We start from the raw sequence: 22,788 nt of genomic DNA, 5'->3' as shown, positions 1-22,788 counted from the left end.
AGATTTATTGAGTTTGGCAGCTCTTTAACACTTTAACGCTCCTCAGAATGTGTCCAATCAATGCTCTCCCTCCCGGCGTGTTTGCTGCCGAGGAGTTGCTGCTTTCTCTTATCTGATGTCATTGTAAATCACTCAGAAGGAGGGTAGGTCAGGGGGATAATGCTGCCAAACTCACACTGAGCAGCTATGGGACAGCGCAGGAGTCGAAAAAAGACTGTAAAAGAATGTGTGGGGCAATTTTAAATAAGTCGCTACAGCGCGTGTGTCTGCATTTCAAATGGAGATTTATTATAGAAGATGTGCTTTGACCTTTCAATCGTAATGTAGCGTAAAATGAGCTTCAGATTTACTAGAAGCGTGTCAGGAATAAGCTTCATTAACCAAAGGGGAAACAGTGATGATACCAACATTAATCCACACAGCTGAGACATCACTGGCCCTCTGTTTACTGGGATTAACACAGGTTTTAATTCATCGAAAACACTTTGTACATGTGCTTCATTTACCTTTTTGAATAATATGACAACTATGTGCAAAATTATCCTGATAATATAAAAAAAAAAAAACACTGAATTTCAGGAATTCTTACAGCTGTATAAATAAGTTGGCTACAAAATGAGACATGTTGGTTTATTATAGCAGACATGCTTATAGTTATTTAGCTTGATTTATTTAGGTAAAAACAATTTTGGCACTGTACATAACAGTTACCACATTTGATCTAGTTGCATGTATGACTCAAAGTAAAAAGTGGTGAATCATAGCAGCACAGAGGCTGGGGACTGTACTGAATTACCAGGTATAAAAAAGCAGGTGATAAACCTGCCACACACCACAAAATAATGTATCACTGTCACATAGTTCTTGCTTAAATCTATACATTGTTGCCTGACTTTACCAGAGTGAGGACAATAAATATCTATGAAATGACATTTTCACAGTATGAAGATAATCACTGAAAGGGTCAGAAATTGTTACATCATGAGGCTGCTAACGTATAAAAATGAGCTGACCTGCTCTAGAGATATCTACAGGACCACGATTAAAAATTAATGTTTCATCATAATGAAAAAAAAACATTTTAATTTTTAATTTAATTTAATTTAATTTTTTGGTTTCCAATTCACCATTTTACACAAGAACTGATTCTCATGTTTGGTAAGGTGTCTAAAATTGTTGGAACCATCCTGTTACAGACAGCTGCCATTTTTCTTTATAGGGGCCAGTCATCTATTATATTTACTGAAATAAAAAAAACAAACATTTTGCAACAAATGCATTAGAAACATCAGGTTTTCAAAATGCCTTATTCTTTTACTGCTGCTGAAAAAAAGATAAACTTTGCCTGAAGTTAAATAAATAAATAGTCTCACAGCATCACATTCGGACGTTTCTTGCAGTCTTTGCAGTAAAAACAGATCTGTGAACAATTTTTTAACCTTTTTACCTTTCTGTGCTTTGTTCTGAAGAAGCCAGACCTTCTACAATCTTCTAAAGTAGTCTTGATCAAAAGTTTTAGAATTTTTTCTTTGGACTTTAGCTGCTTTTTCACCCATTTTCTGTCTAATTCTCGTACCTGGTGATGAAAGCATGTGTTTTACAAAATGAAGACGGTGGTCAAGTGAAGGACAAATAAAGAAGTTTCTGAAAACAATTTGCAGCCGATGAACACTTACAGAAAAACCATGGGAACTTCACATGTGGAAATCAGGTTTTTACATGTAAAAATATGATAAATTACCATATGAATCACATTTTGTTAATGTTGTGATTGTGAAACATTTTCAACATATTCATGCGTCACATAATTTTTTACATGTGATCACATGTGGAAAACATGGTAAATGCGTATCATTTTTCTGTAAGGGCAGAATCTGAACATCTTTGAGAAACAATTAAAAGTGCAGGCAGAACTTGACGCAGGACCTGAACGATGCAGTTAATCATCAACTTTCAGCTAATAGCTCTCTGGGAATCACCTTCTTACGGCTAAAATACTATTTTATGTGTCAAACTGTGTTATCTTTGGTGGTTTTTATAGATTCAGCAAAAGAAATGCAAGCAAACAGTGTCTTTATGATAGGCTGCCTGAAAAAAAGTCCAAAATATCAGATTTAAAATTGGTTATTTACTAAGTTGTCTGTTATGAATTGAGGTGAAACTGGTTCATTCCTTGAGTTTAGGAGCCTTTTCACACCTGAATAATAGGTCAGAGTGAGGCAGCTTTTAAAAAATAAAAAATAAATACTTCCTAAAGCAATGATCAGGTGGATGAAAATCAGTAAAAGCAGCAGTCAAGGTCCAAAGAAAAGCTTTGAAAAGGCCATCAGAAACACAGAAGAAATATTGATCAAAACCATTTTCGAGAAAGTCTGGCTCCCTGGAAGCAAAATATGAAGAAATAAAGGATGACATAAAATGTCTGCACAGATCTGTATAAATGCTGAGTTTCAGTTTATGTACTTTTTATTTTCACACACAGATAAAAACAGAAAGAAAAAACTTAAAACAGGCATTTTCCTGAACTGTTGCTCTCATATCAAGTTGTATGAAGCAACAAACACAACATTTGGTCTTTTAGCCATTCAGCACAAAACATACAGAACATCACAATCATTTTTTTGTGTTTCTGATAAAATGAGATAAATCCAGCCATTCTGATAACTTTTTTTTCTCTTTGTAAACATGCTGTATGTTGCTGGGAACAGATGTTTTTCATCACTGCAGCTCAGGGATTCAGTGCCTCATGGGCATTTCAACTTATATAGTTTTCCTTCTCCCACCCTCTGAACACCTTTCTTCCAAAAGTCTGTGTGCTTAAAAACACAAACACAAATGCGAACACCTAGAGCTGAGCCTCATCTGCATTGGCCTCCCAGGATCTTAAGCAGTATGCGTGCCAGAATGAAAGTTTCCCCTCCATCTATTTCTGATGCTGACAGCACATTCTTTATTTCTCCTGTGCTGTCAGTGAAAGGAGCTTCCTCTATTGTCATCAAAATACCCGGCTTTTCTTTTCAAATTTAACAAAACTGCTGAGCAGCCATCACAAAAAGTGGCAGAGATAAAGAATGTTGACTCCATAATCTCTGGGGGAAAGATTAGACAAATTTTCTCTGCTGATTTTATTCTGAAAAGAAAACTGAGCGCAGGAAGCAGATGTGGAATGAAGAGAGCCGAAGAGAAAGACGATGACGGCGATGACGAGGATGAGCTGAACAGGAGAACTGGTGCAGGACTGAGGCTGTAGAAGAGGGACACAGAGAGACACAGAGTAAGGGACCATGAAATGGAAACAGAAAATTGTGCTCGATGGGAGAAACACAGAGGGAGAGAGAGAGAGGGAGAAATTGAGAAAAGACTGATATCTGCAGCGGCCCAGCTGTGAGGCTTAAGGAGCTTAGCCCTCCTGCCCATCACAGAAGACTCCTCAAGAGCAGGCATTCACTGCCGCTGAGCTACTACTGGGAGTAAAGTGAGCAGGAGGAGCTCAGAGAGGAGAGGTGAGGGCGAGGAGGAGGCTGAACACTGGAAAACCATGCAGAAGATGATGGTTTAGTGGAGAGGCAGATGTTTTTTCTTTAAAAGAAAGAAAGAGCTGAGAAACAGTACACCTGTGAGAGTTGGAACATGTTCTGTATCAAGTTTTTATGATGTTTAAAGAAACAGCATCAACCTTTTGGAAAATAAAACTGTGACTTTGCTAATAAAACTGTCACCATCCCAAAATATGTCTTCACAGTACAGTACTGGAGGCCGTTAGCTTAGCTTTGCATAAACCAGCTCAGCCCAGTGGTCTTGAGTCAGCTAAAACACTCCTAAAACTTAATATTTCTGTTCTGTCGTGTGTGTTTAGATGGTAAAAATGTGATGTGGAGCATCATATCTCTTTAAAACTTTGCAGCCAACAACATGAACAAATCTCATACTTGATAAACCCACAAACTATATATATATATGATAAACCAAGTTTCTCTCGCTGTTGGGAATTTAAGTCAGTCGGACCCAGTTTACGGGAGCAGCCATGTTGTAGTTTTGGAACCAGAGTCTGCTCACAAGGGATGTGGGGTGGTAAGTCCCCCCTACTCCCCTGCACATAGTTGGGACTGTATCTTTAGGCAAGAAATAATCAATTACAGCTAAACGTATCAGAAAAATAAATATTTGAAAATACAGTACAGTAAGAACTATGTGAATTATCAAGAGTTAACACATGAAAAACTGATATTAGGTGTATTTTTATTTTACCAACTGCAATGTCCAGTTAAATATAGAGAACAGGATTTAAAACCTCAGGAAATGTTGGCTTCAACTTCCTGGTTCATGTCGGAGGTCAATATTTTATGGTCAATGGTACAACCCTGGTTAATAACCAATAATTTTGGTTGGTCTAAAGGTTTTTTATTATTATTATTTAGGCAGGACAAAGTTTTATATCAAATGTTGCAGAGTAGAGCCTTATTGAGCTTGACACAAATTTAACTCTACAACAGATTATTAAATGTTTTGATGAAGTCTTTAAAACAAGTGTTTTGAAACAATTTTGACAAAATTAGGACTTGTTTTTAATTTAGCCTAAAAAGCTCAAATGAGCCACTTTTTATCTAAAGTTTTTTTTTTCTTTCTCCAACTCAAGATGCAAGGATGAAATTTTTGCCACTGTAACTCCTATAATTCCAAAACAATCAAAACTTTTTAACATTTTTAATTATATACTTACTCAAGGGATACATGAATATTTGGGAAAGTACGATAGAATTTAATACAGTGGTAATTTAAAGGTTTGCTAAATCATTAATCAAAATGCGGCCCATTTTAGCTGAATTTTCCCTTTAACACTGTTACGATTCTTTGAGACAACTTCTGGTTTGTTCTTTATTATTTTAATCAAAAGTTTGAAAATGAGGTTTGCAGTTTAATCACTGATATTATGTTTAAAACATCAGAAAAACCTGCAGAATTTGTTCTTAAGATCTTCTGATCAGGGACTACATCTATCATCGTGCATCACACAAGACAGGCCTGAAATCAAACCGGACAACCAGAGCTGTCATGTTGATATTTGAGGCAGCTGATGGATTCACAGCATCAACATTCAGAAGGAAGGAAAAGTCTTCAATTAAAATTGATCAGAAGTTGACACCCAGTTTATGAGCAGCTCAGGGCTTATTAAAATAAGAAACCAGTATTGTGATGGTCATGAATACATTATTACTCTTTATTTTTACATGTTTTTTCCTCAGCTGTGCTTTCAGGTTTTTATTACAATATTCCATTCTGCACAGCTCAGTGGTCGGTGGTTTAGATCGTCTCTCTCTCTCTCTCTCTCTCTCTCTCTCTCTCTCTCTCTTCTATGTCGACAACAGGAAGTGTAAACCGACCCGGGCCGGTCCCTGCCTTCCTCAGGAGCCCACCTGTCATCCCACCACCCCTGGACATGAAACCTTTCCTCCAGTTCCCACTGGAATCAACACACCCGGCCAGCATTGGTCTCTTCCACAACTTTAATACAGTGAGTCCTCACACATCAACATGAACACATGAGCACATCTTTTTTTTTTTTCTTACTGTGACAGGAGACACAGCTGGTGTTTGGTTGGGCCTTTAACATGGTTAAAAGAGACCACTGATGATGTGATTAGGTTTTAAAGCAGGGCTCTTATTTTAAGTCAGCCTGCCTGAGGTAATCTGACTTTGAGCACTTTTGAAATTGAGGTTCATAGATTAATCGGTGCACCAGATCTGCTCGTGACTGAGTTCACAGAGGTGAAAACTGTTCTTAATGCCTCATTAAGAACAGTTTCTGCACCAGATGACATTTCTGCATCTTATTTTTTTATGATATTAGTAGATTCTAAAACTGTATTGTACAGTAAATAAGCAATCATTGGATTAATTTCCAAGGTGTCCTGTACAAAAATATGATTTTTGTCCACTTGATTTTACTTCTTTACTGATTAAAAATATTTAAAAAAATTAAATAAAGTGAATGCAGTTTGAGGAACAACCTATCTCTTGAAGCTGTTAACAAGCATCTAAACATTCAGTTATCTATATTATTGCTGTCCCATTTGTTGTTTTTCACTGTTCATATGATTTTATTATATAGTGTTTTACAGTGAGGGGTACAGTATGTGCAGCTCTGTTTGTTGTTGTGTTCTGGCTGGGATTTTTATTCTGTTTTTGTTGTGATATTTTCTGCAAACACATCTATGCCCGAGGCACATTCCCCATCGGGACCATAAAGTCCAACTTCTCCAAAATGATTTGGTGACACCTGTTTGTTTGTATTCAGCACAGTGAGTTTCAGCATAATGGAGAAATGTGCAGCCGAATGGTTTACTGCAATGAAACGAGTTACAGCTAATCAATTGAATAAGAGGTGAAGGTTGTGTTCTCCACGGTCAGCATTTTCTGTGGCTGCGTCTCATTTCTAGATTGGGTTTCATGTGAAGGTCAGCCTGGTCACAAAGACACACACACACTCACACACACACACACACACATTGTCAGTCAGCTCATCTGCATGACAAAATGACCCACTTCATACATCATTCTCCTTCTCCGAGGACATACAGCGTGACATCTTTTGTCAAAGTACTTAATTCAGATCATTTTCTTTATTTCACACAGGTGTACATTTGTGTTATGAGCTGTTGAGCGATGGCTGCTGCTCCATATGAGTTGTTGTTCGAGATGGAATGACTACGGCTCTGCTTTTAGAGGTTGCAGGAAAAATGCAGAAAAGGGCAAACTGGTAGAAACACTCGATAACCGTGATTACCGTTTGAAGCACGGCTATATTTGTGGTTGGGAACAAAATGTGTTCATGTGAACTCTTGAGTTTGATCATCTGTGGATTGATTCTTTGGCCTCAGCAGGTTTGTAGAGAATATTTACACAATTAACTCGCTTCAGAGGAGTTGCCTTCACTGAGACTCAGGAAGTGTTTTCTGGAGGAAGAAGATGTTTCAGACTGGCTGTGGTGCAGTAAAATGTCCCTTAGATTAATAATTAATATGCTCTTTAATTAAGTTTCACCAAAATTAGGAATGACTTGAGTCAAGCTGATTTAGTTGGGGCTGATAAATTCTTCTTATTATTATTTTTTTAATTTTATCTTTTACTTTCCCCACATTGGACGATTTGTTCTTTTATCATTAACATGTTTTGGTTTATTTCTCTTGGTTGATGTATTTTTTTGCTTTTTCATTAGTCTGTTTCCTTGCACACCGGGCCTTAATTTGCCAAATTTGCAAAAACAGTTACCACAACGACTTTACAAACAGGCATGTATCCACATTATTGCTGAAAATGTAAAAGGCAATAAGCAGAAAGCAGGAAACAGCAAATATCATTAGTATGCACACTCACTTTGCACTCTGCTCATACAAAGACACAATCAGAAAGGCGGCAGAATAAAACCTGCAGAATGGTTTGTTCAACTAATTTGTACAATCATTCCCTCACAGCTTGTAGAGTATTGTATCATATTGTTCAGTACCAGCAGATGGCTGGAAAGGGAAACTTTCTAGTGAATAGGATGCAGACAGCGAAAACACTGCTGTGAAATTTTTCTGCTTGATGGTTACAATATAGTTATTTAAGATAACATCTCACGTGGAGCAACACACAATAAAACAATACTGCCCAACCCTACAACCCTAAGAATGAGACAGTGTTCAAAAATCCTGTAGTTGTTTTTATTTAATCCTTGGTTAAAGTAAAAAAAAAAACTTGTTTGACTGTTAAAATATGAAGTCACGTGTATATTTTATTGCTTAAAGATTCATGAACATGTTTACATTGAAAGTGGAACTTTATGGAAACCAGTTTTCTACGAGAGTGAAAAGATCAGAACGGGCAGATATGTGGGAGGAATGCGGACACGTTATGAACCACGGCAAACGTGCAACAAAAGCTCCAGTGTACGAGGGAGCAGGGAGTGAAAGAGGAGACAGAAAGTAGAGTAATAAGTTAATGAGGTCGTAACAGTAGGGACAGGCGCACAGATGGAGATCCTGACGAGAACAGGTGGCCAAAGAAAAGCGGCAGATAGATACAGAAGCAGACATGCTGCACTGCAGGCACGATTAGGAGACAGAGCAGGCGTTTCTTTTTCAACTGCCTTCATTCTTACCCACAGGCACGTATTTGTTCACCCGCACAAAGTGTTTGCACAGCGGTGTTGCAGGTTTCACATGAGAAAGACAGCAAGAGAAAGGAGAAATAATAAATAATGAGGTTAGTACTTATACTGGGTAATTAACTTTTTACCTAAAGTAATAATTAGTGTCAGCACTTTTACCGTTCAACTCCAATATAGTTTTTTCCCCTCATTTGAGTTTCAGACCTATTTGACACATTTATGATCGTACTTAGTAAAGAGAGGTGATTAGAGATCTGAAAAAGAGGCCTATTTAAAACAATGGCTTTAAATAAGTAAGTTTAGGTTTTCAGACTAATTAGACAACTTATAAAGTAAAAGGTCTCATTTAGCCACTTAAATTTAGAGTCAGAGTCTGAGTAAAACCATAGCATACTTTTGGCTGTAAATGAACCCAGCAATGTGTTGTTTTTTTTTCCTAAACCTTAACGATGGATCAGAAATCTCACACAAGCCCAAAGCGATTGTTATTAAATGATTTAGTATGCATGAGAAAGAAAAACATATATGTGCTTTTGACCCTGAGGAGAATTAAAGTGACTGAACTGCATCTAAAGTCAGACTAAACCAACAGGACTGACCGTTGCTGAAAAAACACACCATCCAGTCTGCATCAACTCATTTCACCTTCCTGTTCTACACTTCCCTCTTCAGCAGCTCCCACTGTCGTTCTGAACTTTTCTCATCCACGTTGAACCTTACTGTGCTCTGCAGGGAGGATAAACAGAGCCGTCTGAATTCCCCTTGTGCTGCTGAATCTTTGATGTGACCTCTGGCTTGTCTCTCCTCAGATGGACCCTGTCCAGAAGGCTGTGATGACGCACACCTTCGGCCCACCTATTGTGAAGACAAAGAGGCCGATAATCTCCTGCAACATTTGTCAAATTCGCTTCAACTCAGAGGTACGGAGCTTCAGCAGCTGATGTGAAAGCCGCTTCTGTAGATGAACCTTAATAACTAAATCCCCACTAAAGCAGGCATTACGACTCAATTTAGACAAGCACAAAATTGCAGAAAAGATGATGCTCAACATTTAATGAATGTGTGAATGTCTGGCTCACTAATTCACCACCTCCTGCATTAATTACTGCAGGCATTGATACTGTAAAGCAGGGGTCTCCAATCCCAGTCCTCGTGGGCCACTATCCTGCATCTTTTACTTGTTTCTCTGCTCCAACACACCTGATTCAGAGAGTCAACGACTTCCTCGTGTTCTGCAGAAGCCTGTTAATCACCCATTGATTCAAATCAGCTGTATTGGAGCAGAGAAACAAGTAAAACTTGCAGGATAGTGGCCCTCCAGGACCAGGATTGGAGACCACTGCTGTAAAGCTTCCTCAGTTTGCTTGCTGCTGCTAACCACTTTTGGTTAAAGATCATGAAACAGAAACAATTTTTGAAAAAGTTTTGGTTTCAGTGGCCTGGCTCATTTGAGTATATAAAAACTTTACATTCCAGCGTGAGGCCATCTGTGTAACACGGTGGTGGTAGAATCTTTACATGGCTTGTTTTGATTAATATGCTTTCCACTTCTAATGAAACTAAATTTTATGAATTGTAACATTTATTTATTAGGACAGAAAAAGTTTGATCAATGTTACATTAGACACAGGTGAGAAAAAGATTCATGTTTAACACATCTACTGCGATCTGTTTCTCCACTGCAAGGAGGTCCATCAAAAAGGCAAATTTATCATCTTAGAAATTATTATACAGTTTCATATATTAGAAAACATATGATTAGGTTTGCCACAGTATAAATACAAACAAAAAGACTTTTTTCTTTAGCTGATACTGTATGTAACAAGGTGGGTTGATGAGATGGTTATTGAGAAAAATCGTGTAACCTGTGTCAATCTAATTGATGTTTTAATTGATGTTCTCTTAACGCACTTCAGGGACCTTGTCTAAGTGCCCTGCTTTGATTCAGTCCTAACTTTTAATGTGAATTATCTGGACTCTGTGTTGTATATTGATGGTTGGTGTCACAGCTGCGGGCAGGTGAAAGCTTGGATCTGTGTTTCTCAGCTCCAATTTTAGCTCGTTATGTCAGGAAGAAATACAGAAACCCCTGCTTGCTTAACTTAGACTGTGTTGTCTGGAAGAATAAGTTGTTGTGGCCTGCATTTAGTATCAGAGTTTTTTGTGTGGGAGAAGCAACAAATCAAACAAGTGAATAAATGAACCTTGTGTAAATCTGCAAACGCACTCCATTTTGGGTTGCAGATGCCTTTATTTTGCCCGTTCGTAATGTGCGTGTCTCAGGTGTTCAAAGCAAGTTTGTGAATATAACAAGATTGGTTTGCAGGACCGTTCAGATAAGGTTTTAATGGGCTGTAAGATTTGTGAGGGTTGGTGTGAAGCAGGAAGATGACCACAGTTTGTCCTCTGGGCTGCTGATCAAGCACGTTTTCTACATTTTCCTTCTGACAGGCGATGCTTTGCCAACACAAGCCATGCTGAAATTAAAGAGGTCTGAAGTCATGAAACCTGAGATGAATAATCTGAGTGTCCCCACTAAAGAAGCAGTGGTGTTTACTGAAGCTGAAAATCAAATAACTCATAATGTTAGTATTCAAAGACTACTGGTGAACATGACTGACGGCATGTGAGTCTGGTTCTGGACTTGTCACAGTAGGGGGCGGCAAAGGTGTTTGTACATAAACAGAATGGATGTTTGGACACACTTGGACTCGTTTGTTGTGTAAATTATTAACAACATACATCTTGATTGGGAGCAACACTTTTGATCAAGTTCATTTTTCTACCTGTAGAAGTAACTTCTCACAGTAATGAAAATTCATTTTTACAGTCAGAATGCTTCAAAGTGTCCTGAGGCTTTTATGCAGAACAACGAAATGCTTAAATGGTGCATTAAAAACTGGTTAGCCTGTAAAGAGATAGATCAGATCTTTTGAAGAGGGGATCTGTGGGAAGGTTATGAACAATTTATATCCTACCTGTTGTAGACAGTGAACTGACGAGCTAAAGGCTAGTCCAAGGAGGAATAGGATCAAAGTGGATTGGTGTCGTCGTAAAACAGCTCCATCTCAAAACCTTCCATAGCAGTTCACGCTAAAGCTAAATCATAACACAGCCGTCAGTTTTGCATTTAAATACCAGCAAAAATATGATAATCCTGGGAGTAGTGCTGCAGTGGAAGTGCTACAGAAAGATGCTAGTGCTGCTATTTCCATTTGCAAAAGTCAATAGTTTTTTATATAAATAACAATGCAGTGCAAAATTGATGGCAATTTAAAAATGTCTGAAACAGCATCTGAATGAACAGCTATGAATTCTTATCACTCACCACCTAAAGCGAAGCAATGATGTTTTTTGCTTGTGTCGTCTCACTCTTTCAAGGAGTGTTAGGGCTTGAATTTTATATTGTAGTTGTTTTAAAGGAAGCTGTTTTGCTTTTGCCCACACTCAGATTAGCACATAGCTCATCAGACTGATTATAATTAAATTCTGATTCTCCAGATTGAGGTCTTTTAAAGCGCTGCCTACAACAGGTTAGATGATGATTGTTTATAATTTTTCCACAGAGCCCCACTTTAATAGATCTGAGCTGACACTTTAAGGGATGGAAAAAGCCTGGTGTTTATGATTTGCCACTGTAACCTCTAACCTATAGCAGAAATCAAATAAAAGCCTGATATATACAAGTCTGGCTAATAATACGACAGTGATAAAGTGCTAAATATTTGCTCTCTAAATGCAGCGGTGTGTAAAGGACACAGGCAGGCATCTGAAATGTGTGACTCTGTCCTGCTGTCCTGCTCGCTCCGTAAGCAGCCACTTAATTATATCTCTTCAGACCCGCATGTTCTCACATGACCTACATGAGTGCGGCGTACTTGTATGTTAAGCGTTTTTATTTGCTTTAGGGGGCTCATATCTGCGCACTTAACACCTGTGACTTCACTTAGTGCTCGTGTATAAAACAAATTCTTTGGGGAGTTTCTGTTGTGTGGTGAGAAGCCTAAAACCAGGACACCTGTTCATCCACCCTCTTCTCTGTGCATCGGCTCTGCTGCAGCTCTTTCCACAGTAAGCTAAGAGACTGGGAGCTGGACATTCTTTAATAATGAAGGGATGCTCTGCTTACAGCACAGCTCTTAGCTTACTCAGGGTGTCTGGCCTCTTGCTGCAGTTTAAAGGCAGATGAGCACTTTATTTTTCATCAGGACGTCTTTAAGTCTTTAGATATTAGAGGCTGATTGGATAATTGTGGCCACTGGGAAGCCGGTGCTTCTTACTGCATCTTCACTGAAACCCCACATGCTGTAATTATAGCAGGGCAATTCATTGCAGGCCACAGAGGGCAGATTAGCCTGCCAATGTTCAGCTCAGCTCTGCTGCAAGGCTGACGTCACATCGTGCTGCATCCTCACCACTGCTGTACAACACTGGACACTTCTATCTCTTATTTTGTTCTCTCCCCTCTATTTTTGTTCTATTACCACATCCTGTTTGTTCAGCAGCTTTTTAATTTTCATTTTCCTCATCAGTTTCAGTGGGTTTGTTCTCCCGTTGTGGGGTTTTAGATTGTATGTACAGCTCTCAGGCTTCTTTCCACCCCCTCTTCCTGTCTCTGCTGCTCGTCCTCAGCGCAGCAGATTTGGCTCCTCGACCAGTTTCTATCTCCTTTCTGCGCCTTTGTCGCTTTATAGATAAAACATCAAAGCATATCCTCCTTAAGAAAAAAAAAAGGATTTTAGGAACATTCACTTGCTCTCATTTTCTTCTCAAATCCCCTTTTGGCTTCTTCATTCGTTTAAACCCTTCTTTCCATGCAATTTATCACACTGTGTTGAACTAAATGTATATTCTGTCATACTTATATATAATCAGCATTTTCATTAAAGATATAAGACATGAAAACAAATTAGTTTGATTTTTTCTTTCTTACTCAAAAAAAGAAGCCGATATTGCATGCAGAATATCACTTTTTGCAGATCCTTGCATAGCTTCACTGAGCTGGAGTCTTATTTTAGGTGAGCAAAACAACAGAAATAAATGCAACACTGTCAAAAATTAAATATCTTACAAAGAAGTGTACAGTATTTCCATCAAGACAAGCTCCATTAACTAGGAAAATATTTTGATTCTTCCCTGCTTTTATTTAGCAATCAAATCAATTTAATGTTTAAAATCTGACTTTACCATGATCATATGCTGGTGTAGAGTCTCAGTCATCCAGGATATAATAGCTGGATTTATTATCACCACAGCCAGCAAAACATGCTGCTGTTGTTGGGCAATTTACACAAAGTGTAAAGCTGTTTGCAGAAGTGAAAATATTGTCAAAGAAATGCTTAATGTCCGACAAAAAGAAGCAAAGTCTTCTTTGCTGCCAAGTTTATGAGATATTCAGTAGAAATATGATAAAAAAAATGTCAAGTTACTGAAATGAAACATAACAACAGTTTTAATAAAGTAACTAGTCATCTTAATTGATTGGAAAAGTACAAAGAAAACTACTTAATCGGAGAATGACGGAAAGAAGAAAATACAGCAACTTGGAGTGTTCGTTTTAGTCAGAAGATACAGAGCTTTGGGTATTCTTCCTTTCGGAGCGCCTTGCTGTCATTTGTGTGTGGATTTGCAGGCCTTCGTCTCTTTGGCTAATTACAGGGCTGCAGGGAGCAGCAGCCTGAGGAGTAGAGTTTCACAGGCAGAGCTATATCTGCCTGTCTGTCATCACCAATCAGGATGAGGGCTATATGGGAAAGTATCACTGGCAGTTAATACCCCAGGCTTACACGGCCATCTTGGATGTGTCCCAGTCAACCTTCTTCATCAGAGCCCTCCTGTCCAACATGTACCTGTGAGGTGCTTTATTTGGGTCTTTAAGCTCTGTTAGAATTCTAATAAAAATATATATATAACTCCAGATGGTTTTTGCTTGTGTATAAACACATGTAAGACCAGGGGACCTTTTTGCTGTGTAGACTGGTGGTGCCCAAAGTTTAGGTCAAGACCCCACTGTGGGTCAGGAAACACCAAATGGGAATCTTCAAAAATCAAATTAGGAGTAAACAAATAATGATTGCTAATAGCATATTTTCATAATTGTTGCAACAGAACAAAAAAAGTGGTCATGAATAAATAAAAATATAGAACAAATGTTGTCACAGCTGTTTGTGTTGCCACTGTGTTCTTGTTTAAATAACTTATTAGATTCCTGTTTTTTCATGTTACAGGTATAATTTCAATCGCTGTTATTGCTGTGGGTCAGTGTTATGGCCTGAGGTCATTTTGTTTGTGAAACGCTGTGCAGTTGCAGGCTGCTGATTTGCTGGCCCTGTTATGTGGATCCACATCTTAGATTTGCTCCTCCCAGTGGACATCCCTCTGTTTTCTTATTGGACTGTTTATCTCCTGCTCCTCCAACCACAGAAGTGTCTCATCTATTTAAATCTAGCTCTCCTGCCAATGAGGGCGGCTGTGATTTAATCCGATCAGTTCGCCTCTTTGTTTGGGTGTCTTGTGAAATGTTTGGAAATGCTTGTTCACTGCTGGTTTAAATGTTTGTTCATTCAAACTAGTTGTTGTTACTAGGGTTTGGTTTGTTTGAGGCCAGTCTTGTTGTGCTGATTGTAAACACCTGTAAGTTTCTTATCATAGAAACCTTTGTTTTATTAATTTGGTTAGTGACTAAAAGCTTTTGAATTTGGTTCTTTGTTGTTCAAAGTTTTGTAAATTTGTTTCATAGAGTTATGGATAAATACTACTTACACTTTGACTGTTTGTTTTATTGTTAGACGGCATTTTGTTAGATGTTATATTTGTAAATCCTGACTAATGGAAATTAGTACTGTTGATGGATACCCTCCTCTTGTTTAAAACGGAAAAGACTCTACGATAAATCACTTTTTCCCTTCAAAACCAGTTCCATTTGGTTCAGTGTTACTTCCCCTTTTCCCTGGCTGAGCCGGGTCGAAACAGTCAGAAGCTATAAAGTTTGAACCACTGATATAAACAGTACTAACCACCTCACCATGATCCATGCATACCGCCTTATTAAACCAAATGTCAGACATGTCTGCTGTGACAAATGGCTGCACAAAGGAATATTTAATGAGGAAAAACTATATATGCTCTTTTCTCGTTAAACTGTCTATATTTATATATATATATATATATATATATATATATATATATATATAGTCTGTTAAGTGCCTGTGTTGGATGGTTTGACTTGTCTACTCGCAGATGGGGGCACTGGTATATTTTAATTTTCACAAGGTTATTTTGGGCCGGCTGTTTTCATATCTTCAGACCTGCAGTCGTTAAAAAAAGCTCAGATGGTTACAAGTTTTGTCTTTTAGGATGTCCTCTTGTTGTCAGTACCAAAAGCCCATACAGAGTTAGGAAAAAAGTCATTCAAGTCTGCTGCACCTAATGCCTGGAATAGCCTGCAAAATACCCTGGAAATTATCTCTCTGAACATTTTTAAAGAACTTAATAATGACTTTGAGGAAGAGACATCTGGTTAATGAAAACACTCTGATAGCAGCGATGAAAGAGATTTTTATTCTCAAAGAGTTTAATCCTAGTAAATGTTAAATGGTAAAAATGTTAATGTTAAAAAGAACAATAGCACAGTAGTTCAAAAAGAGGATAATTTGGACATAACTTTTTTCTTATGAACAACTGCAATATAAACTCTAAACCACCATGTTAAATGAGACCACCAAGGTCTTATTTAACTATCTTTATGTTTGAGTGTTTTCTTATGTCCTCCTCAGTATGTGCTTATGAACACATGTCAGCTCTTTCAGTAGCTAGCTGTCATCTGTCACTGTCAGACCCATTTTTAGATAATCCCACCACTCAATAATCATCATCAACTCAGCAGAGCAGTTTGGTGATTACAGCAGTGCTGAAGGAAGACAAGAAAATTCAGAAGCTAATCCTCCCTGACAGCCTCATCAGCACCTCACACCAGCAAACTATCAGCGCAGTCTGTGGCGTCAGCTGCAGGACCAAACGGAGGACAGAACCAGAATAAAAACTGAGTTTGCTAAAATGGGAACCATGTGGCTGGAGATACGGTTAGGCCGAGGTTAAACACTGTGATGGGCCGGAACAGGCAACACTCTCAGAGTTTGAGTAATTCCTCTTTTTGTCCTCGCTTAAAATTCATCTTAAAAACAACCTCAGTTGCTGTGTTGTGCCTCACCTGCATCCAATAAGCAATGACATAACAATAATGTATTGTATCTGTCTTACTGTTCAGGGATCCAAACAGTTTAAGTTTCTTTTGTTGTTGTTGATGTTCCTAGCTCGTTGACTATTTCTGCTCTTGGTTTTAGCTTTGCGCCACCCTCTCTAACCTTTTTTTTTTTTGCTGTTTTACACTTTTTGAATCATTCATGACTTTTAATCTTCACCTTCTTCCCCCGTTTGCTCAAGTTGCTTCCCAGCACGCCTGGAGATTGTAGAAATTGTGTAAAGCTTGGAAGCTGATTTGCAGACATCCCATCAGCAGCTTATTGGTAAAAGAGAAGTGTTACCATGGTGGAAATAATGAGATCTCAGGTACAAGTGACTGAAATGAGCTCAGCCTTAGAGATCGGGTGAGGAGCTCTGTCATCTGGTGGGGGGAGCTCAAAGTAGAGCCATTGCTCCTTTATAATGGAAAATAAAAATTAACACGTACAACTCTGTATAATGCAAATTCCCAAAGACTGAAGATCCACACTGTTATTGAAGCCCAACATGGCTGAAATACTTGTGCTGTGATGAAGATTCTGTGAATGCCGAGAGTTATGTGATAACATATATTATCTGTTTTGAGCAGCTGTTCTTACTGCATAAGAATGACTATCATAAGAAAACCATGCAACCTTGGTTTTAGGGACTGCCCCTTGTGTGCAAAGCTTTCCATAAACCCTAATGGCATTGATCGTAGTTCATTCATCTCGCTGAACTGCTTGATGCCTGAACCAGTGTTGACATGTTAATAAAACCTCATCAAAAGAGTCCAGTTAATTGTTTGATTCGCTTTATTTTAAAGCAGGTTTAGATCAATTTCACTACAGTCCTACAGTCCTCATCCAAAGGAGTCAGCTGTGGTGGCTCAGGCACCTGATTAGGATGCCTTCTGGTCGCTTCCTTTCGGAGGAAAACCTGGGGAAAATCCAGAACCCACTTAAGGGGTTATTTAGCTTTTCTGTCTTGTGAATAACATGGGAGGTTGAGCAGGAAAGTGTCTCCATAAAGAGAAACGTCTGTTACCTCTGCAGCCCAACCATGAATAATCAGTTGAGAATGGATGTATGGATCCTGTGAAAAAAAGAAAAAAAAAAAAGAGTTCAAACTAGGTAGTGACAGTTCAATGAGACCAAAAGAGGGTATTGCTAATCTGTTTGCCATCAGCAGATTACATCTTGTTGGATGGGCTGGCGGAATATGAGTGGCAGGGCAATAATAAGGTCAAAAACAGAAAAGAGACAAATCAAATTTAGTATTTTACTTCAGTTTGTGAAATGTCTTGTTCTTTTATTTCCCAGAGTCAGGCAGAGGCCCACTATAAAGGGAACCGCCACGCTCGAAGGGTGAAAGGTATTGAGACATCCAAGACGTCTCGTCTCCAGGATGGAGACAAACAGCCCCCTCCTGCTTCGCCCTCCCCACCAGGTCTCCTGCCATCCAGCCCTGATCCTAATTATAACAAGCAGGGTGAGCGCCACGTTGAAATGGGATGTTGACAGACACATGCATGAGTGACGGAGATGCCACAGACTGACACAGATGAAATGATGGAACAGTTTTAGCTAACAAGAGAGGAGTTTTGTGGCAGCTTGTCTTCTGAAATTATACATACCTGCAAATAATAAATAAACCACCTTCACAGCTGTTATATACAGATTTAGCTGAACAATGATGACAAAATGTTACCATGTAAATGTGCCAATCATCTGATTTACTGACCAGAGAACGTTGTACTGTTTCCAGATGACACCCAGTCTCCTCCCAGCTTTAAGGAGTCACCCTTGACCCCCAGCAGCCTCTCTGCACAGAACCCAGCAGACACAGAGTGTCCCCTTTTGCCGTTTGTGAGCGCGCCATTGCCGTCCTCCTCTCCGTCCCCTTCTGCAGCCCTCAGTAACCCCTCGGCGGATCCAGACACGCCGTCCCCAGCCCCCAGTCCGTCTTCAGGAGAGTCGGAGGAGGAGAAAGCAAAGAAGCTCCTCTACTGCTCTCTCTGCAAAGTAGCTGTTAATTCCCTCTCACAGCTGGAGGCACATAACAAAGGTTAGTCCAGCTTTTTCAGAGCACATGAACATTAAATATAATGTATTACAAGCTTTCAAGAGCAATCAAATGCGATACAATGAAATTCTTTTGAAAGGAGCTTCCTGAAGTTTAGAAAACTAAAGCAGGTGCATTGCTGCCATTAAGTGGAATAAATATCTACTGTAGTTAAAACATGGTTTGACTGCAAATCTCACCGCCTACATTAAATCTAATCTCACTCAATAATGCAAATACAAAAAAAGCACTTAAATTTGAACTTGATATAGTTTGGAGCTTTGGAGGTTTCTGTCATCTCACTTGACACTCAGGAGGTTTGTCCACGTATAATAGAACTGCAAATTAACATCCTTTTTTTAACCACTAGAAGGACTTTTCACCCACACAGGTTTAAAAAACGACTGTAGGAGCAAAGCTTGAGAGACTTCCAGTCTCATTTCTTATATTTGATTCTGTTTGAGCAGCAGTAATAGACGGGAAACAAGGACAGGCGATCAGAGACGCTATTCTTAGTTTTTCTTTTTCTTATCATTGATTAAAATTTAACTTCTGAGCTTCCTTTATATTAAGTAGTGTGCTATCTTCTAGACATTTTCTGTCTAGGTACGTTTGATTTCAGATCATGTGGAATATTATTGTTCAGCTGCCATGATAGCTAATGTTTCAAGACATAGCCACCACTCAGTGATTGTCTTTACAGTCACATTTAAAACTTTTTTTTTTGTTGTACTCAGGTACCAAACACAAAACTATCCTGGAAGCTCGAAGTGGACTTGGGCCCATTAAAGCGTACCCTCGCTTGGGTCCCAAACCCAGCCCTGAGCAGGGAGGGGAGGTGTCCTCTGACCCAAACACTCAGGAACGCACCTTCCACTGTGAGATATGCAACGTCAGAGTCAACTCTGAGCTGCAGCTGAAACAGGTGAAAACAACACAAAGCAAAGACCCAGAGTGAATTGTTTTACTGAAAAACTTATGTTTGTTCCTTTTTTTTAAAACTTTCACATCGCAGCATATATCAAGCAGAAGGCATCGGGATGGAGTTGCGGGTAAACCTAATCCTCTTCTCAGTCGGCACAAGAAGCGCACAGACTTCATGGTACATATTCACTTTGTTTCTACATATTTCATCTCGTTCCCCAAAGCTCGCTGTTAAAAATTCATTGTCGAATGCATCCTTGGTCACAATTGTTTCACAGTCTGATCCTTCCCGACTCTCTTAAAGGAACTTCCAAAAACTCTAGGGGCTGGACTTTTACCAAATCCTCTGGCTGTTGCCGCGGCGATGGCGGCCGCAGCATCTTCAAACCAGCTGGCGCTTCGTCCTCCTGGGCCGACCGCCCACCCTCACCACCCCCATCCCCACCTCCTACAGGGAACACCCTTGAGCTTGCTGAGGCCGGCCCCGGGCCCCATCCGCACCACGCACGGCCCAATCCTCTTCACTCCATACTGACGGTGAGAGAAACGAGGATGAATCAGGAAGAAGCACACTGTGAACTGGAGGCAAAACACATGCCATGAAGAGACAAACCGGCTGGTCGGGCTGCAAACTTTAATTTATTTAAGACAGAAACAATACTTGTTATTGTGTAGAGACCTATATTTCCATCCTCTTCAGATTCCCTTCATCTTTTAAAGTGATAGTTCGGATCATTTGACGTGGGGTTCTGTGGAAAGGTTATGTACAATTAATATCTTACCTGTTGTGGATAGTTCTTTGAATGACCTCAGTTTAGAGAGTGGACTAATGAGCTAACAGCTAGTCAGAGCTGGGCCAGGAATGAAGTTTATTGCTGCCATCTTAAAGCAACTCCAACCTCAAAAATGCTTTTACACCACCAATAATTTCACATTACATGTTAATTCTGGCACAGATTTCATAATATTCCTTTGGAAAGTGCTCCAGAGTGCTGCAGCTGCTATTTGTAATTGCAAATAATCATAAGATTTTATGTAAATAACTACGTGAAATGAAACTGGTGGTGGTAAAAATGTTTATTAAAATAGCACTTGCATACTAGGACATTTTTTAGACTGGATTTATTTTGAGTGGGCACCAACCCACTTTGATGTTGACCACACTCAGGTTAGCGTTTCACCAGCTCAGTCCAGTCAGAGCTCTATTTCTCCCAAACTGAGATTGTTCAAAGAGCTATCTACAACAGGTAGGATGTTAGTTGTCCATAACCTTTCCACAGATCCCTACTTTAAATTTTTTATTAAATCTGAACTATTTCTTTAACTGTAACTGAGTGATCAGCATGTTTGTGCAAACAGTTTAAAGCAGTACCTATAAAAAAGTTTCCACCAATCTTCTTCCAGTATCTACCAGTTTGCAGCTGAATGGCTTCATCCACCATGTGATCCTCTGCATCAGACCTAAAACCCTACCTCGCTTTTGTTTATACATCTCTGCAAATATTCATCACAGATTTGAAGCATTGATATTGTCAAACATGGCGTTAGTTGTCGTAGTTGCCTCTGATGTTAGCTGTATAGTGGACTGCACCACTGTAAACTTCTGCCTTTGTGATCTATCGAGAGAAATAGGTTCTCACGTTTTGCATATCAGTTCTGTAGTTTCTTGGAAACATTACCTTGTACTGTACTTCTACATTTTAATAACTGGCCTATATTTACCTCTGCGGGACGCAAACAGGAAGTGGAGAAGGAACAGAGAAGGGTGAGAAATAACGCAATGACTTAAAAGTGAACCGACACACAGAAGAACGTGAAGAGCCAGTGTACTATGCAGATGTCAGTATTTGTTTTTGTGGCCTGTTTACAATGTCGGGGGAAAGGAAATAATTCAAAATGCAGAATGAGGTGAAAAAGCATGTGCTTGGTTTTTGATGGGCAATGTGATATCACTAGCGTTTCGTTTCTCTAATAATTCCCACTGCTAACAGCTACAGTGTTGACAAAAGTTTCATTAAACACAGAAGCGGTGAGAGGCCTGCATGTCACTGTCCTCAGTACCTTTAAATCGGAAACCCGTCATCATTTTCTCACCCGCACCGCACAGCTGAGAGCTTTCAGTGACTTCATGGAATAACTTTAACACTGTGAGCACAGCAGGACAATTTTTCATTCATGACTTTAGTTGCAGGTAATCTGTGCACACAAAGACGACCACCTTTCACCACAATCCATCTAGAAGAAAGTGGATACTGAGGGTTGAAAGACACCAGCAATATGCTATCACAGGACAAGAAAAAGGACCATAGATGAATAGGTGTACACAAAAAAACAAAAACAAATAACCAAAACACATCGTCTTTTGACCGTGTTTTTGTTTTTCTGCTCTGCCTTGTGTACTCTGATCTTTGTGAAGCATTAGGAGGACGCTATAGGAAATGAAAAATTCGTAGCAATACCGTCAGCACTTCTGTTACCGTTTCTTGTCAACTGCAATAAAAGGAAAACGTCGACAAATGTAATAAATGTTAGTTGAGAGAAATGTATTCAAACTTACCTGTAAATGTGGATTCTTTTAAAAAAAAAAAGAGAGAGAGAGAAACAGTTCGTGTTGGGGCTTCCTAATTGTTATTTAAACAAAAAATATACAAAGAGAAAATATTAAACTGAATTTATGGTTGTAAAAATTGGATTTTTGTTGTTTTTATTGACACTAAATACTCCGATATATGACAATAACTCATTTTGTAATGCAAGTAGTTTAACACTGACAGTCCTGGTAATAAATAGTTAAAGAAAATCCACATTTCAGTGTTTGAACAACTAAAAAATAGAGTTTGACTGAGTTTCTATGGGTTAGTGCTGCGGATGAACAAATTAAATCTGTGAAAGAGGATGGGGAAAAAAGTCAGTATCTGTTGGGCAGCTTAAAGGAAGTGAGGTATACATATGTTGAGAGGAAGTCAGATGATCACAGAAAATGACATTTACAAACGAAGGGCATGAGAAGTTGGTGAAGTTAAGGTGAGAATCTGAACAACTACCAACTGCAATTTTATTTAAAAAAAGATTTATTATTGATTTTTTTAAACAAAACATCTGTTTAACCTTTTTTTCTAGTCATTGTAGTATCAAGATGTTTATGCAAATTTATTAGGTTTGAAGAGCTGTATCAGACAGGTTTTAGTGTTTTAGTTTATTTGTTGACTGGATCAGCGTTTTATAAAAATGTTGACTCCAAGTCTTACAAGTGTTGGTTAAGTGCTGGTAAATGGTTAAGTAGTTAAGAAACTCAAGCAAATGTTTTACTTCCTCTGATATTGTTTTTATAGTTTTCGTGGTCAGTGATGGTCTCTGCCAATTCTGCGTAAGGCTGCAAAAATATCTGAAGTGACGCGCACTCGTTGAGTTTTATTTTAACATAAGTGGAC

General features: G+C 38.9%; 1 protein-coding gene across 2 annotated transcripts; it reads left to right on the top strand.

Moving 5' to 3' along the window:
- Positions 1–2,061: 2,061 nt before the first annotated feature.
- LOC108235560 (zinc finger protein 385A-like) lies at positions 2,062–22,016 on the top strand. 2 transcript variants are annotated; one of them, XM_017415656.3, is made up of 8 exons: positions 2,062–3,274; positions 5,367–5,512; positions 8,959–9,069; positions 17,692–17,860; positions 18,137–18,436; positions 19,171–19,358; positions 19,449–19,535; positions 19,662–22,016. In XM_017415656.3, exons 2-8 carry the CDS (start codon positions 5,438–5,440, stop codon positions 19,890–19,892), a joined length of 1,161 nt encoding a protein of 386 aa, XP_017271145.1. In that variant the 5' UTR covers positions 2,062–3,274; positions 5,367–5,437; the 3' UTR covers positions 19,893–22,016. The 2 variants fall into 2 exon arrangements, with proteins under 2 accessions (XP_017271145.1, XP_017271144.1); XM_017415655.3 differs by lacking the exon at positions 2,062–3,274 and having other exon boundaries at positions 5,354–5,512.
- The last annotated feature ends 772 nt before the right edge of the window (positions 22,017–22,788 follow it).

This window comes from Kryptolebias marmoratus, linkage group LG4 (assembly GCF_001649575.2).
Source record: "Kryptolebias marmoratus isolate JLee-2015 linkage group LG4, ASM164957v2, whole genome shotgun sequence".
NCBI lineage: Eukaryota > Metazoa > Chordata > Actinopteri > Cyprinodontiformes > Rivulidae > Kryptolebias > Kryptolebias marmoratus.
The sequence above is the reverse complement of the archived record's forward strand: the minus strand, read 5'-3'. Positions and strand labels throughout refer to the sequence as shown.

What these genes read in the sequence shown, in the direction of transcription:
- LOC108235560 (XM_017415655.3), top strand. Translation starts at nt 5,354, where the DNA reads ATGTCGACAACAGGAAGTGTAAACCGACCCGGGCCGGTCCCTGCCTTC. An exon ending in TCTTCCACAACTTTAATACA is followed by an intron (nt 5,513 to 8,958) that starts GTGAGTCCTCAC and finishes GTCTCTCCTCAG; the next exon opens with ATGGACCCTGTCCAGAAGGC. An exon ending in TCCTAATTATAACAAGCAGG is followed by an intron (nt 17,861 to 18,136) that starts GTGAGCGCCACG and finishes TACTGTTTCCAG; the next exon opens with ATGACACCCAGTCTCCTCCC.